Source organism: Hemitrygon akajei, unplaced genomic scaffold (assembly GCF_048418815.1).
Source record: "Hemitrygon akajei unplaced genomic scaffold, sHemAka1.3 Scf000091, whole genome shotgun sequence".
Classification (NCBI taxonomy): domain Eukaryota; kingdom Metazoa; phylum Chordata; class Chondrichthyes; order Myliobatiformes; family Dasyatidae; genus Hemitrygon; species Hemitrygon akajei.
Window position 1 is genome coordinate 2084702 of NW_027331977.1, and position 18333 is coordinate 2103034.

At 43.1% G+C, this 18333-nt stretch overlaps 1 protein-coding gene across 3 annotated transcripts in view; it reads left to right on the plus strand.

Annotated features, from left to right (window-relative positions):
* Positions 1 to 4548: 4548 nt before the first annotated feature.
* The window catches only part of LOC140722864 (uncharacterized), a 54320-nt gene continuing 40535 nt past the window's right edge, over positions 4549 to 18333 (plus strand). For all 3 annotated transcript variants that reach the window (XM_073037502.1, XM_073037503.1, XM_073037504.1), the window contains exons 1-2: positions 4549 to 4714; positions 14750 to 14917. In XM_073037502.1, the coding sequence (XP_072893603.1) occupies positions 4700 to 4714; positions 14750 to 14917 (183 nt within the window). In that variant the 5' untranslated portion in view covers positions 4549 to 4699. The remainder of the gene's footprint in view (positions 4715 to 14749; positions 14918 to 18333) is intronic.

Here is an 18333-nt window from a genome sequence, read left to right on the forward strand (position 1 = left end):
ACAATTTATTGATTAGTGGCACAACACTTTCACAGTCAGATGAAACAGTAACAAATTCCTTTGAAACTTCACATGGCCGCCGTCCAACATGCCCTCCCATACTACAATGAGTGAACTCATGCAGAACATCACAGCACAATAATAGTACGATCCTGGATTATCAATCAAAATTGATGCCAATATTGTATATTTTCTTTATTTTCTGATGCAATTGTGATATAATACTTCTGATATAATAAATCCTATTTCAGTTTGAATTCTGTCTGGTCATCTTAGAATCGGCTTGCAACGTGATGATGAATTCATTGTATTTGATGCATACTTACTTTGTTTTAAGTATATGATTACCTGGTTATAAATTACAATGCTGAAAACTGCTCCGTATGGATCTTGTATTTGTTTATATTTTTAAAACAACTTCAAGAAATTGAACCCCACAGATTTCTATCATTACAAATAAATCTTTTTTTTTTTTTTTCCGGCGGGACCTCAACTTCTAGGACATCCTGGGTCGGTAACGTGATCAGGCATTGCGTTTTAACATTTTGTTTGGAAAGTACATTCCAAAACTTCCTACTGTCCCAAATGTCTCTGTCAAGTACTGATTTCAAAAGTTGCTGCGAAGCATCGAGTTTTTGGCTATTTCTGGTCAAAGTTCTGATTTCCTGGAAAGCAAAAGATCATACATTTAGAATTCGACTTTTTCTATGGCAATAACAGCATTGAAGCACATGCACATTTTGGTACCTGGCTGATAAACAAGGATCGATTCCAATTGACCTGACATTTTTAAGCCTTAATAATCCAGGCGGACAATGTTGAGCTAATGTTCAGCGACTCCATCTATTTTCTATAATTCATTGAATAGGATTCGTGCTTTATAGACTGGGAGCCCTTGATGATTGTACAAACGAATGTTCATGTCATTTAAATAAATCTGGTATTAAGAGGAGTCGGGTACAAAATAGTCTGGATTTGGAGCTGTGTCCTTTAAAAATGAGGTTGAACTCCAGTATCACATATTCAAAAAAATGATGGAGGGAATAATCTTCGTAGATGTCAAAGTCCAGGACTCCGGACCCAGAAAAACGAATCTATGTCAGCCCACGTTTGTAGACGAAGGTCCAAAGTCTGCATTTCCACATCCACATCCAATGCTGAATTGAAGTCCTCTGGAAGCAGAGAAAAAACACTCTGCCAGAAGTTGGCAAATGGTCTATGTGTCTGGACGTGAGTGGGAAAGGGGGACTTGCTTTACTGTTGTTGCGTGTTGTATTCTGTGTTGTTCTGTTAATCGTTCTGAAAGTCTTATGATGGCACATAAATTTCCGACATCTCCAATGGACCCCACAGCATTGCACATGTTTAATTTACCACTAACCCCCCACCCTCAATCTACCTTTTTAACTCCCTGCTCCACTCGTCCCTCTCCACTGATCTCTTTCCTGGCACTTATACTTGGAAGCGTGACAAATGTTGCACACACACTGATACCTCCTCCCTCACTGGGATTCATACTGCCAGATGCCCTTCCCAATGAGGCGACATTGGAGAAGCTCGATTGTGGCAAAATAATTTAGGAAAATTGGGCAACAGTGTAACAGGGGATGAAGCCGATCTCTGTCCTAATAAGGTGTGTGGACATGACTCGTTTTGTAGGATGGGGTTGGAGGAGAGGGATATGGGTGTAGTTATGGAGTGCTACGCTCCGGTTACAACTTTTAATAATATGCTGCGGGAAACTGATTCGGTTACCATCAAAGGTAAGGGATGCACAGTGATGTTGTGTCATCCAATCAGGATGTTGCAACTAGGAGAAGTCTCTAGAGCATGCTGGGTGAACGGTTTTCGTGACAGGCACTGAGAATGGTTTAGTTCATTTTTTTTTCGGGACTGATGAATACAGAGGAAACTCGAGAGAACGGCGGGAGTGCTCGGTTAAATGGAACCCACGCTCAGGAAGTCTACTCCGAGGGTTGGAGAATTTGAGTTGGTGATTTCAGTGTATTGTGCAAATTGGATTTTGGATGGTTTGAGCTCCAACCTGAACACATTCAACTGTTAATTATAATGGGCCTCTTTGTGTTCAATCCGGATAAGTGTGAGTTGATGCATTTTGGAAGACAAACCAGAAGGCTGAGTACAGTGTTAATGATCTGTGGGTTGAGAGTGTGGATGTACAGGGGGAACTTGGGGTTCAAATCCATGCATCCCTCAAGGTCCCTGCACAGATTGATAGGGTAGTTAGGAAGGCCTATGAGATGCTGGCTTCATTAACGGAGGTTTGAGTTCCAGAGTAGGGAGGTCATGTTGCAACTCTACAAATATCTAGTGAGAACCCACTTAGAGTATTGTGTTCAGTTCTGGTCACGTCATTATAAAAAGGATGTGGAAGCTACGGAAAGGGTGCAGAGGAGATTTACCAGGATGTTGCCTGGATTGAAAAACAGGTCTTATGAAGCAAAGTTAGCAGAGCTGGGACTTTTCTCTTTGGAGCGTAGAAGGATGAGAGTGGACTTGTTAGACGTCTACAAGATTATAAGAGGCATATATAGGGTGCATAGCCAGTGCCTATTTCCAAGGAAACGAATAGCAAACACCGGTGGCCATATGTACAATGTTAAGGGAGGGAAGTTTAGGGAAAACATCAGGGGTGAGTTTTTTACATAGACGGTTGTGGGTGACCGGAATGACTAGCCAAGGATAGAGGTGGAGGCTGAAACATTAGGGGTATTTAAGAGCCTCTTGGACAGGCACATGGGCGAAAGAAAAATAGAGGGATACGGGGTGCTGTGGGTTTAGTAATTTTAATTAAGTAATATATCAGTAGGCACAACATCGAGGGCCGAAGGATCTGTACTGTGCTGTGCTGTTCTAGTATTCTAGTGAGTTTTTTTTCTTTAAATCCTCTTTGGCTAGGTTAACATTCATACATAAATATACTTTCTTCATAATTGTATGCAGCGTACGATCTGTTATTTGCTGCGGACAAGCGATTGCACGGAGCTGTAAATTACACAACCGTGAACCTACTGGCTATGTACACATCAATGTGCAGATGCAAGACTGTTCCCCATCCTTTCTGCTCAACTGACCGGATCATATTCGCTTCCGAAAACAAGTCCAGAGGCATTATCTATTTCGGCAGAGGAACTGTTTCTCCTTCCGGCTGGCTGCAGTAACATGTTTCCTTAATTCAACTGAAATTACTCCCATACGTACTTCGCCTGAAATTACTGCAGTACTGGATAACAGCAGAATGTTTCAAATTGTCTCTTATGGAGATTATATTATGCTGGTAATTGTGCGTGAGATTACAATAATTCACTTTATCTTGCAAATTATAGTTCGATTCGTTTTAAACCTGACAAAACTGCAGGTTTCTGTTACCAAGTCTACAGTTTCCCCCTTTATTTATGGGCTATGTGCTCTTTCAATTTTATCCCGCGTTGCATAACCAGTAGTTTACTAGAGTTCATCATTCGTTGCTATGTCACTCCAGAGAAAACAAATCCAGTCTTATCAATGTGTCCTTTTATGTTTTGTTCAATGGTTCAGTTCAGGGCAGGCATTAAACGATTCACTTGAAGCAATCGAAACCAAAATGCGATAAGCCAACCTGGAGGCGATCTTTGCTCGCTTATATGATTCTTTGCAAGTAATTTGTAATGGATAAATTAGTGGAAAATGCAGAGCTGCAATTTATGAGCAGTTAATCAATTACAGATAAGTGGCAGCGAATGAAATTACTGCGTTTCGATCAGAATAAAGAAACAAGTTATGAATCTTAAAATGAGAGTGAACATAATCATTAACAAAGGTTGTTCAGATAGGAAAGCTCGGTGCGTTTACCTTTGGTCTTTGATCCCAATAGCAGAAGAGAAACATTGTGCATTCGCAATCTATAGCATTTACATGTCAGACAATAAAAGTATTTCAAATGCACCGAGAGGCTACGTTGTTAGTTGCCTCCTGCACTCAATAAAGTGGCCACTGAAATGCTTCTCTATGCAAAGAGTAGAGATAGCCTGCGTGAAAATGCCGAATGGTGTACGGTTTCTTGATACTCAAACCTCTCTGTCAGGTATCAGGAATTAACCCCCATCACAAATGACGTAGATCACAATTCTTTCTCTTTCGCTGATTCGTCTGAACAAAAATTGGACGTCATAACCACCTGTGTATGCCGTTGTGCTTCAGGTGCAACAACATACATGTCCGATTAAATATTTGGATTTAAATGTACAGGTTTACGTAATATAGAGGCGGATGAGTGTAGACAAATGTGGACGGGGCTTGACATTTTCTTTTTGCCTGCTCTTATCTCCTGATAACGTGCATGACTTAGGTAAAAGAAGTCGAATGCAGCACATTTTCTCACTTTTTAATTTTATGCGGGTAGGCAATCTGCTTGAGAAATTAGGAGCTGCAATTCAGCACACCATTAGAGTTCAGTGCTGGATGGGGTGGAGATTATATTTATTGAGGGCTAGCCTCAGCACTCTGAAGTGCGCTGGACTTCGCCCCGGGAGTGCTTGCTAACGCACTGAATGTCGAGAATCTTTGAAAAGTAAATCCAGAGCCAGATTAAGGTTTCGAGAGCTGGACTTCACTGGATGCATTTACATCGGATTATTGATGTGGATCGAGCCTTCCGATACAATTTCAGCAGCCGAGCATAGGCATAGAGAGTGAAAAGATGCCAGTCGATAAGGTAACATTATCACTTATGAGATGACTTCTTGCTGCTTAATTTCATCCGCGTCCTGCCGAAGGTTCTCGACTCGAAACGTAGACTGTACTTTTTTCCATAGATGCCAGCATGTTTTCTGTGTGTCTCATTGAACTGACTGTTTATAACAACGGCATTACTATCAAAGGGTATACACAAACTCTTCTCACATTTTTTTGAATGGCACCGTTCAACCTGATGTTATGAAGATCGATTACTTGAACTTCCGGTAGAGCCCCGACCCTCCGCCATTCCCCATTCCTATTGACGTCTCTCACATTATCCCTTTAATTGCCATTCACCTCCGTCTCGTGCGCCTCGCAATTTTCTTTCTTCCATGGGCTTTTGTCCTCTCTTATCAGATTCCCCGTTCTCCAGCCCTGTATCTCTTTCACCAATTAACTTCTCAGCACTTCATCCACCACACAGCCTGCTAGATAAACCTATCACCCTGTGTTTCTCGCTCTCGTACCCTTACCTCCCGCATCCATTTTTCCAGTCCTGATAAAGGGTCTCTGCCCGAAAGACCGACTGTACTCTTTTCCATGAATGCTGACTAGACAGTTGAGCACCTTCAGCATTTGTGAGTTGTCTTTCAACTTCTACACTCAGTAACATAGCTAATGAAGGCCGGCGTGCTAAAAGCATGTTCTACCACTGTAACTGCCTGTGATGCTATATCGTTTTGATGCAATTTGCTTGAGATCCAGTGTTCCTCTGTTTTATATTATTTATCACTATGCTACAGTTCGCTCAAAGCCTTACATAGCTGAGACATTCTAAAATGACGGAACACACTTACCTGAAATTAGCACCATTTGCCATAGAGACTTAAGAAGTGAATTGACGCTGTAGTGGGAATTTGTGCCGTCAATTATGAAGTAGCTCCATTTGCAAGAAACAATAACAAAAAGTCAGTACAAAAGTGGAGGAACCCTTGGAGATATGACAGAGAAAAATATAAATAATATTAATAATTTATTAAAGCAAGTTTTTAATTAATGTACCTGTAAGGTGATAAAATCATACAGACCCCACACAGGAGGAAAAGACCATCAGGGCCTGAATCTGATTGCTGTGCAGCCCTCATCTCCGCCTCTATACGCTATGTCACCTGTGTAGCGACAGAGGAGCGAAGCTCTGGAGCGGCATTGTCCTCAGATCCGTCGAATGCAGGGTGAGAGCGTCGGCCTTTGTATTCTTGCTACCGGGAGGATAGGTGATGATGAAATCGAACCGTGTCAAGAAGAGAGCCAATCGGGCTTGACAAGAGTTGAGTCTCCCATCATCCTGAATATATGAGAGGTTCTTGTGATTTGTCCATTCCAAGAATAGATGTTCTGCCCCCTCGAGCCTTTGTCATTATTCCTCCTGGACTTCCTTGACGGCAAGCGGCTCCTGGTTCCCAACATCGTAATTCATCTCGGCCAGAGTCAAGCGACGGGAAGGAAAGGCACAAGTCCGCAGACGGCTATCCGTAGATGAGCGCTGGGAGAGGACAGCTCCAGTGCCGACATCGGATGCATCCACCTCGACAATGAATGGCTGAGATGGTTCCGGGTGTTGCATCTGACCGGGGGGGTGGGGGGGGTGTGGGCGGGAATGGTGAACGTGGGGATTGGTCAGTGGTAAAACGTCGCTTTAGCTCTGAAAATGCTTGGTCGGCATGGTCCGTCATATGGAATTCTGCTGAGATTTTCTTGGTGAGTGCATTAAATGGAACCGCGATAGAGCCGAAATTCTGGATGAAGCGGCGGTAAAAGTACGCAAACCCCATGAGGTGCTGTATCTTTTTGACTGTAAACGGTTTGGGCTACACTGCACTGCCTGAACTCTACTAGGTTCCAATTGAACACTAGATGGGGTAAGTATATAGCCCAAAAACGGCACCTTGTCTTTATGGACTTCACATTTTTCAGGTTTGGCGGAGAGGTTACGTTTCATCGGAGTTCTCTCCGGACCTGCTGGACGTACTCCTGTTTAGAGCGGCAATAGATAAGGATATCATCTAAATTCACAAACACAAACTGGTTCAACATGGTCTATGCACATCGTTAACCAAGGCCTGGAATATAGCGGGGGCGTTGGTCAGATCAAAATGTATCACCGGGTACTCATAGTGGCCATTAGAGATGTTGAAAGCCGTTTTCCACTCATTCCCATCTCTTATGCGAATCAGATTTTAAGCAATGCACCGATCAATTTTGGAAAATATGTTGCTCCCTGGAGACTTTCAAACTCAGACGCCAGCAAGGGAAGCGGGTAGTTGTTCTTCACAGTGATGTCGTTGACAACCACTTTTGCCGGGGAGGTTGATATACGGATAAAACCCATGCTCAATGCATCCTTGATGTATTTCTCAATGGCCATCGTTTCAGGAAGAAAGATGGAAACGAGCCGGCTCCGGGTAGGACTACTGCGAGGTAGGAAGTCTGTGGCACAGCCCTATGTCCAGTATGGGGGCAGGGTAATGGCCTTTCTTTTACTGAAACCTTCGAGGTGATCCGCATATTCAGCTGGAATCCCAGACCGTTCCGAATCCTTAGCTTACACAGGAGGATGTTCATGGAACGGAGCTTGAGCTGGACACAGACAGGTAGACAGTGATGCTCGTCTCAACCTTTGGAGTACCTTCAGAGAACAATCGATCCGTAGGTTATGTCCGGATAAACAGAGGAGACCAAGTACCAATGGAAGTGCAGGTGAATTAAACAGATAGAAAGATTATTTTTTGTTTCAAGATGGTTATCGTCGAGCACCAATTCGAGAGGTTGGGTGGAAAGGTGGATCTGGTCTGTTCCCAGAGGTCGACCGTCCAGCGGCTTGACGTGGATCTTTTCTCTTAATTCCTGAATTGCAACTCAACATCTTTGAGCGAGAGAGGTATCCATGTGATTTGCCGCTAACAGAGTCAATAAGCTCCTTAAGTTCATGGGTATGAGACCCCCCACGACAAGGAGGATGAAAGCATTACAGAATTATGGGAGGCTGACTGAGGAGATAACCGATTCTTTAGAATTCCCCTCCCTACTGACGGGTATTCTGTTTTACTGAACGCTTGGAACATGCCGCCAGGGAGTGTCCTGGATCACCACTACAGAGGCAAAATACTATTCTCCGGCGCTGCTCTCGTTCCTCCTAAGACAGTTACATGCGCCCCACTTGCAAAGGCTCCTCTGTGTTCGTGGGCAGGGTGCTGGTTGCTGAGGCAGGGAGAGAGTTCTAGAAATGACGGTGACCAGCCGCGCCTAGGAAGTTTGAAATATTCTTTCTTTGCAGCACTCAGTCACTCGGTCGTTAACTCCAATAGCCAGATTAATCAGGTCATCCTGCCTATCCTGCTTCTCCTAGACGGCGATCTCATGCCGGACCCCTGCGTTCAGTCTACGTTGCAAGGCAGTGATGACAGATCTCTCACTTCAACCCGTCTCTACTGCAAGGGTGCAGAATATAACTGCATGGAATCTCACCGTTCCTCTGCTTTGGCGCAGGTCCAAGAGCAGTTTGGCAGCGTCCTGCCCTCGCTCTGAAAGATGAAAAACCCTCCTTAACTCAACCACGTAATGTCGGAACGACTGGGCTCCGGAGTATTTTTGCTCCCTTAAAGCATCGAACAGTCTGAGTGCAAGTCCTTCAAGAAGATTGATCATGTACGCCAGTTTTCGCGCATTAGAAGAATGGACAAGAAAGAGGCAAATGTTGGAAAATGCATGATCATGCACATGGCAGTACAAATGAATGTGCGTTCTATTTTCCAAACGGGTAGACAATACAGCAATCTGAGATGCATATGGGCTTTGGAGTCCTTGTGCGGAATACCCTGAAGGTTAACTTGCAGGTTGAGTGGTTGGTCAGGAAGGCGTGTGCCATGTTAGCATTCAATTCAAGAGGTCTAGAATGCAAGAGCAAAGATGTAATGCTATGGCTTTATAAGGCACTGTGGTGCCTCGCCTTTCGTATTGTGAACATTATTTGGCGCCTCATCTCAGAAAAGATTTGCTGGCATTGGAGAGGGTCCAGGGATGGTCACAGTATTTATTCCTGGAATTGAAAGGCATATCATACGATGAACGTTTTGATGGATCTGCGTCTGTACTCGCTAGAATTCTGAAGGATGAAGGGGGGATCTCATTGAAACCTTTCGAAGATAGAAAGGCCTAGACAGAGTAGATTTGGAAAGGATGGTTCCCATGATTGGAGAGTCTACGACAAGAGGGCACAGCCTCAGGATAGAGCGGCACCTTTTCAAAACAGAGAAGCGGAGACATTTCTTTAGCCAAGGGGCGGGTGAATTTGTGGAAATTGTTGCATCATGCAGCTGTTGAGGCCAGGTTGTTGGGCTTATTTAACGCAGAGATTGATAGATTCTTGATTGGGCACGGCATCAAGGGTTACAGGGAGAAGGCTGCGATCTGGAGTTAAGGAGGAGATAAAACAGGATCTGCCATGATGGAATGGAGAGGCAGGCTCGGTTGGTCAGACGCCCTAATTCTGCTGTTATGTCTTATGGTCTTATGATCTTATATGCAGTATGAACAATGCCTTCAGACTCCGGATTTCTGAATCAAAAGCAGAAACCGCTAGAAATACTGAGAGGGCAGAGACATGAATAGAATATACATGTCAGCTGTAAATCCTTTCAACAAGACCTGTTCTGATAATCATCAACAGCAGTGGTTGACGTATTGGACGATGTGTTCTGTACAATTACCTTCGACTCAGAGTTAAAATTTCGGGGTCAGGTTTGATGTAACAGCGGGGCCAATGTTGGATAGCAATTAGTCCTAAGTTTGGGTAACATTCTCCTGATAACACCAATAATCCAAATCAACATTAGGCAGATTACATGTATTTTGGCATATAATATTTTACATTGTAACTCCCTGGGAAAGGTTTCCATGCCAACACAATGTTCTTTCTGTGGAAACAGTGCTTCCGTAATGATTGGCGATACCAAATTGGGTGCTTTGGGATTTGAGCTGTGTCCTTTGATCGGCAGGATATGAGAGAAGATGCTGGAGACAACCATACGATTTGACTCAATGAAGTCAGGTCACGCTGACTTGAGGTTCGCTGGTGCACATTTAAGTGTTGAATTTTCATGGGCACTTTGTTTGCTTTTCCTTCTTTTTCTTTATGAACCCTTTAGTTAAGATATTTAAATATAATTCCTTTAAGTGTATGCAATGTTCGTTTTCTTGTACCTTGGCACTGATCAAGAACAGGGAGCAAATTACACAGCATCCACATAAACTGAGATTTGGGGTCGGAGAGCCATCACATTCTGTCAGGTTTGGTGGGACCGAAGTGTATCTTCCCTAGACTTACGATGCCAGGGAGATCAGCGGGGTTTCTTTTGAGGGGGTATCGTCCGGGATAGATTTCGTTCGATGTTCTGTGATTGTCCTGAGCTTTGATCCATTGGGTTGTGTGTTCAAGCCCTGGATACGTGGTTATGGACAGTTGCAGGTGTTGCGCGGTAGTGCAAATCCTCGGGACTACCGGTAACGAATGAGTTTTGTATTTAGTAGGGTAGATATTCGTAGCCCCAAGGAATTGTTAATTCGCACTTCAAAAACCATTAAATCATTACCAACAGTTAAGATTATGGAGTGGAGATTTGACAACATGCCAGGCGAGGACTTTGTCTTAGGTCAGACTAGAGCTGACATAACAACAATGAATCTGACTGGTACTACTGGGACCCCGGGAGGGACGGGCCATGGACTGACCATACTTTCATGGAGGAGGGTAGTGTAGGCGAGCGTGCCGAATCGGAAGCCGAATTTCCCGTAGCTGGGGGCACAGATTTTAAAGACAAGTTGCTCTCCTTTGTGCGGACCGAAGGGAATGGGTGATCTAATGTGGACGGGCCATTGAGGCCTCCAGCCAGGGGTGAGCATTCTGAGTTAGTAGCTGCCTTTAACCTGCTAGCGAATAAATGGCAAAGTACCAAGTTTAAAAGATCCAGCTATCGTAGTCTCTGCATGTTCTTGGGAAAGATGTCGGTCCCTAAATTGGAAGAACCGTATGCTGGAGCAGAGGCAGTGCTCTGATTATTATTATTATTATTATTATTATTATTATTATTATTATTATTATTATTATTATTATTATTATTAACACTACTACTACTACTACTACTACTACTACTACTACTACTACTACTAATAATAATAATAATAATAATAATAATAATAATAATATAATAACGATTGTTAGAAATTTTTGAAGGGACCGGCTGCTGACGTAGTGAGATTCTTGAAGATACTGAGCCCTTTGCGACTGTGGGCTACATGAAAGCGCTAGAAAACGTTTTTTTTCTTGGCGCTACCGGAACCCAATGGAGCTTAAGACTGGGTTTGAGAACAGGCTTCAGGACAAGGGATCAAATTGTTAGAGGAGAGGAATTTCGTTTATTATGCTTTCCCAGGCATCTTCATAGCGATCAGTGACGGGATTTCGAGAGTAGGCTCATACATGTTTCACTGAGCATGCTCGGAGTCGAGAAGTCGAAGACGACGCCTTACCACCCGGAGGCTGATCCCCAGCCCATGAGTTTTAATCGGACATAGTTGGACGTCCTCAGACGCCTAGAGATGAGTAAAAATAACAAGTTGGGTCAACATATTGGGAGCTGGTCCACTACATCAACTTAATACAGCATGAAGCTACCGGTTCTCGCTTTATTATCTGATGTTCGACTGCGAAGCGAGGTTGTCTGTTGACCTCTGTTTTGGTTCTGGGCGGGAAGAGCTATAACAGAAGACTTACCTGAAGTATATTTCCGATCGAGAAGGGAGCTGAACAAAGCCTTTGAAATAGCTGACGTCGCAGCTTCCATGGAGAGTCAATGAAATAAGATGAGGTTAGGTTTTCCCTACTCATGCCGGGAGACGGACTAATTGTAAAGAATTTGCGGCTTCCTGGAAAGCATATGTTAGCTGATCAATGAGTGGCTACGCACCATGTTGTGGAGAGTCAGATGCCAAACACATCAGTTTTCCGGGTGCAACGAAAGGATGGGAATAGATCTGTCAATATCCTCCATCGTAGCCATATTCTGCCTCTGGGACAAGAGGTACGTGTTTCCCACAGCCTGATCAGGACCCTATACCTAGTATGATGATTCTGCGGCGACGTTGGGGGACAGAAGGACCAGCAAGGATATAATTAGACCGATCGATACCCCGAAATATGATTCGGACTCAGAAGAGGATGAAATGGTGGTGTGGTATATGCTGTCCTTCGCAAACTCCCCAATAATTGATGGAGAGATTCCCTACCATTTCACGTTGAGGCAGCAGTTAGAAAGTAACGGGGGGCAGGACTCCAAAATAACTGCGGATGAATTTGAGCTCAGCCAAGGGACGACAGAACCTCAGTTGTCGTGAGGTACGAGTAATGGACAGGCAGGGACATCCCCAGGTAGACAAGAAAGAGCCCGGGTGTATCTGAAGCTGAATAAGTGGCTCATGGGGTAAGGAGATCCCACAGAGTGAGGAGACACCCCAGACAGACTGACGGAAGTTGCACCCGGTTAACAAAATGTGGCACAGAATCTCCTTGATGACCTATGTTTCCACCGTTTAGTAATAAGTTTGACTTTCTGCTATGCATGATGGCGTTATAGATTATCTCAACATCATGAGGACTTTAACGAATTCGTTGTGGGGTGCGGGGAACACCCTGGGAAAGGTTTCACAGCTAACGTAATGCTTTTTCTGTCTAAGCAGTGTTTGGGTCATGGTTAGAGATAATGGATACTTTGGAATGCAAGCTGGGTCCTTTGTTCGCCGGTTGATAAAGAGAGAGGACGCTGGAAAGAATATGTCATTCGATTCGACCCGCTGGGAAGATCTTGACTCAATGGAGCCGGGTGCCGAGATCGACTGAGGATCTATGAATTGAGCTACAAATGGCGCACATTTGACTGTTTAGTTATAATGGGATCTTCTTTGTTTCTTCTGTCTTTTCTTCACTAACCCTTTAGTTAAGACTCATAAATATAATTCCTTTAATCGCATGCAATGTGTTGTGTGCTGTTTCCTATTACAGAGCTGTAACAGGGTGACAAAGTACACAGCATTCACAAAGCAGCAGGTTGAGGTAGGGAAGCCATGTGAGTCTCACAGGTCTGGCGGATCTGGAGTGTGACTTTCCTAGACTTATCAACCAGGGAGAACAGAAAGTTTTCAAGCTTAAATACCTGATCTCCCTGAAGGGCAAAAGGAGAGGAAAATACTTAGGGATTGAAATACACAGCAAGATTTTATGATAGACAGAACGATGTTCTAAAAACATGCAAATCATGCCTAATATTGTTGAATTCTGAAGTTTACATACACATTAGCCAAATACATTTAAACTCTGTTCTTCACAATTCCTGACATTTAATCCTGGAAAACATTCCCTGTCTGATGTCAGTTAGGATCGCTACCTTATTTTAAAAATGTAAAAATTCAGAGTAATAGTAGAGAGAATGATTTTTTTGAGCTTTCATTTCTTTCATAACTTTCCCAGTGGGGCAGAATTTTACATAGACTTTGTTAGTATTTGGTAGCATTGCGTTTAAATTGTTGACTTGGGTCAAACGTTTTGGTAGCCTTCCACAAGCCTTTTACAATACGTTGCTGGAATTTATTCCATTCCTCCAAACAGAACTGGTGTAACTGCGTAAGGATTGTAGGCCCCTGCTCGCAACCGCTTTTTTTTTCAGTTCTACCTACAAATTTTCTAGCGGATTAAGGTCTGGGCTTTGTGATGGCCACTCCAATACCTTGACTTTGTTATCCTTAAGCAATTTTGCCACACCTTTGTCGTCATTGTCCATTTGGAAGACCCATTTGAGACCGAGCTTTAAATTAATGGCTGATGTCTTGAGATGCTGCTTCTATATATCAACATTATTTTCTTTCCTCATGATGTCAACCATTTTGTGAAGTCCTCCAGTCCCTCCTGCATCAAATAACCCCCACAGCATAATGCCGCCACCCTATGTTTCACGGTTGGGATGGTGTTCTTCGGCTTTTAATTCTCACCCTTTTTCCTCCAAACATAAAGTTGATCATTGTGGCCAAACAGTTCATTTTTTGTTTCATTAGACCAGAGGAGATTTCACCAAAAAACAAGATCTTTGTCCCCATGTGCACTTACAAACAATAGTCTGGCTTTTACGTGGCCGTTTTGGAGCAGTGACGGCTTCCTTGATGAGCAGCCGTTCAGGTTATGCCCATATAGGACTCGTTTTAATGTGGACATAGATGCTTTTCTACCTGTTTCCTCCAGCATCTTCACAAGGTCCTTTGCTCTTGTTCTGGGATTGTTTTACACTTTTCGCGCCGAAGTATGGTCATCTCAAGGAGACAGACTGAGTCTCCTTCCTGAGCGATATGACGGTTGCGTGGACCCATGGTGTTTATAGTTGTGTACAGCTTTTCGTACAGATGAACGTGGTACTTTCAGGCTTTTGGAAATTACTCCCAAGCATGAACCAGACTTGACATTATTTTCTGACCTCAATCCGATAAAAGATTTGTGGCAGAACTGGAAACGCGTGTGCGAGCAAGGAGGCCAACAAACCTGACTCAGTTACACCAGTTCTGTCTGGAGGAATGGAACAAAATTCCAGCAACTAACTGAGAGAAGCTTGGGGAAGGCCTACCCAAAACTTTTGATCCCATTTAAACAAGTTAAAGACAATGCTGCCAGATATTAACAAAGTGTATATAAAATTCTGACCCACTGGGAAAGGACAAAAGAAATAAAAGCTGAAATAATTCATTCTGTCTACTATTAATCTGACATTTCAGATTCTTAAAATAAAGTAGTGATCCTAACTGTCCTAAGACAGGGAATGTTTTCTACGATTAAATGTCAGGAATTGTGAAAAACTGAATTTAAGTATAGTTGGCTAAGGTGCATGTAAACTTTTGACATTAACTGTGTCTGATCTTACTCTTGACCTTTGAATCAGATTTCATTTTCTTTTTTACGTTTCTTCTATGAACACTCTAGACTACAAAATCTGAAGAGATGAACTTTGCCGCGCATTTAAAACCCAGTGATCTACGTGAAATCACCAACTCATACCGAGACAGATTGGAAGACTCAGCTGTGGAATACATCCTCGCATTATCAACCGCTTTCCGGCGGGATAATTTAATAAATTCTGAAGAAAATGAGGTAGGTTATAAATGCAAGATATTGTGTTCCAGCATAAGTGTATGAACACATTTACAGGAGCCAACTTTGTTGCACTTGTTATGTTGAATTAGTTTCACAATGACAGAACATGCAATTTCTACCTTTTTCAGCTAAAATACTAATGAATTGTTGAAATTTTACCGGATATTCTTGAACGTTGAGAACAAATATGACTGATATTAGAACTTTAAATCTTAGCAGGAGTTGTGCACCGAAAAAAAATGACGGCGATTTTTCTCTGTCTACATGCTTTTGCAATTTTGAACTTTATCAGGCTATGCAATGCATCTCACTTTCTAAGTTACACCAGCAATAAATTTGCTTTATATGTCTTACAAAATAAGGGGTCGTTATTAAAAGCAAAATATATTTTTATTTTCAGATAGCATTTAAACTGTATTTTCTTAGTAGTGTCTCTATGTATGCAGTGCTTCTTTCATTGTTTACCTTCCATGTTTAAAGGTTCGTCTTAAAGTAAATCTTTTTTTTTCAGTTTGTTTTCATGGTGTATCATTTTGTATTATGACGAGCTTTAAGCTCTCAACGTATTTATTATTTTTACTCTATATGGGGCCACTTAATTGTCTGATTGGTCCTGAATTCCTAATTGCTCCAGAGTCCACTTAAGGGATGCATGCACCCCATTTTTTCTGGGTGGTTGTGGTCCCCATGTTTCACACCGTGTTCTTCTTTATGTTGTGAGTGACATTAAATCTTGAATAATCTGTATATTTTGCCTGATCTCCTATTAGGTTTGCTGTTTATTTTCTGGAATAAATTCTCAGTTTTATTTGCATTGTCAAGACCTCTGTGATCCTGAACGTGAGTTTTCTAGTGGCCATGATAGTGTGATTTGTCCAGAAAAATGAGCTGAACAGATTACGACGTGCAACCTGAGCTGGCATAATAGTGTGCGGAGCTTAATAGGCAGGAGGAATAGCTGTCCAAAAATGGCCAGTATTCTCACTGACATCAAGGAAAAGCTAAAAGCGTCCAATGAAGGTAGTCAGGCTCTCATAGTGGACTGGAGAATGGGGGTGGGGGAGGACGCGGAGTGCTGATAACTCACTAATTGACTACTCTGAAGCACTTCGACAGGAGTCCCGAGTCCTTCCGTCGATTTATAACGCAATATTCTCGGTTGTTGGAAATAACGCCGCACAATTTGCCTGCTGAACTAAGCAAAGTGGCGAACATTAAGTCCCCCCTGTCTGGGAAAGCTGTAGAATAAGCAACGCTGACATGGGAGAGAGCGAACCCCCAATGCTCGTCCATTGACCCAATTACTGGCTCCCTAAGGAGAGTGTTTCATCACGCCATCGGTGGGCAGCAGGCGGCAGAGAGACTTATTGACAGAAAACAGGGTTGGAAGAGGGCGGCATGCTGTTCCATTGGAATTCAGAACTTCAGCTCAAGAGAGGGGGTGGAACGTCGAAGCGGTGGTGGCCATCTTCTACAGAGGGCTCAAAAACAATCTTAATCTTGAACTGGCAGTTTGCGATTCTGCATTGGAACTTAATGGGCTAATCAACGGAGCCATTCCTCTATACTTCCGTCTGTCAGAATCTCGGCGAGAGCAGCGTCAGTCGCTCTCCAGCTGCTGTCTTTCCCTCCCGTTGCTCGGCTGCAAATTTATCATTTCCTCTTACAGATGCTTTGGCGACCGAAGAGACAGGTGTGGAGCAACCAATGCATTTTGGGAAGGGCACGTTGTCTGTTGCGGAACGCAGTGGAGGATTTAAAGAGAGATATTTTTGTGCTGTGAGGCACTGGGACGTTACGTGGCCATGTTCGCAAGTGGTCGGGAAACTCCAGGAAGCTGTCTACTGAGGGAGATTTGTAACGATCTCTGGTGCTTCTTCCATAAATAATTTATCGAGCTTATATATACTACGTCTGTTTCATAAGGAATCAAAAAACATCTCCCATTCGAACATTCGTTGACTCTTGTTCAGAGGGTAACGTTTCAAATTTCGGGATGGCATGACAAATGGGGGTATCTATCTTGAAGCTTGATCATCTCCTTACCGTGTTTACCCTGTAAGATTTATATAGATGATTTATGGTTTTATAAAGATGAGTTTGTTACATCTCCGATCGTTAGGCATTGGGATCGGGCATCGCCATGAGATATTAATGTTACACTTCATTCATTCTGCAGAGATACCTCTTATTATTGGGTACCCATGGCTGTGTCAACACGTTCCAGTAATTGTTTTTTTTATCGGTGTCCAAGAATCGTGAGTATGTGTCTCGGGCATTCAACGTCAATACGACACATCCCTGAACTTGCATTCTAGCTTCCTGCGTTGGAAGCTATTAACGATGTTAAAAGAGTCCCTGCGATCTCCTAGCAGATATGAGCAGGAAAATTGCTATTTCGCTGCGATGCTCTCGTGGTTTTCATTGTACTTCGATTTATTGCCGGTTCCTGTCCTAACAAAGGGAGGCTGTTCTCCATATCTGGTCCTAAGAGAGGAGCTATGGCCAAATATCTCAATGAGGAGCTGCCAGTGGGGCTTACTAGACCCCCGACCTCCCCTGCAGAGGTGGACTTTTCTCTGTCACAATGACGGCACCTTCAGAACCTGCATTGTTTAACGGAATTTTAACAATATTACAATGAAAATTGTAATCCAGTACTACTGGTGAACTCTGCCTTACTGAAAGATGCCATTTTTTTCAGTAAATTGTATCGCAGGCATGCCTACAATTTCATTCGATACTTCAGTGTGATGTATGGAGGACAGCATCCTAGACGGCGACTGGCGAAAGTTATGCACTTTTCTACTTGATAACGCCATAGCAATTATATAGGCATTCATTAACGATGTCTTGAGGGAAATGTTAAACGGGCCTGTCTTTGTACATCTAGGCGGTGATTTGATGTTTATAAGTTCTTATTCGAAACACGAATCCCATTTTTTGTCAGGTCTTCTACTGTTATTTAGACCTTTTCTTAAGATATCAAGGTGGAGATGAGTGAATTTCATATTTCTAAAGTCTTCTTTCAGGATCTGTCATTTTACACGGAGACCTATAAATGCGTACCGATAAAACTCGTGTTGTTCTGGACAGGCCCACTCACTCACTGATCTGGCAAAGTGATTCTGAGATGCCTGCGGTTTGTGGCTTTTAGGAAATTTATCAGGACATTTTGTGTTCTGGCTCATACCTTCATTAATCTGACCAAATAAACGTCGAGTCGTTTCTATTAGACAGCAGAGGCGGAGTCAGTCTTCAACAACCCTAAGAACTCGCCTGTCACTGTTCCCATAATGCGCCTACATAAACCGAATCTGTTCTTCATTTGCTGAGAGGAGAATCTCCAGATATGAGTAGAAGAATTCATTCCCCAGCGCTCCACCACCGAAAGTAGCTGCATCACTGTGCTT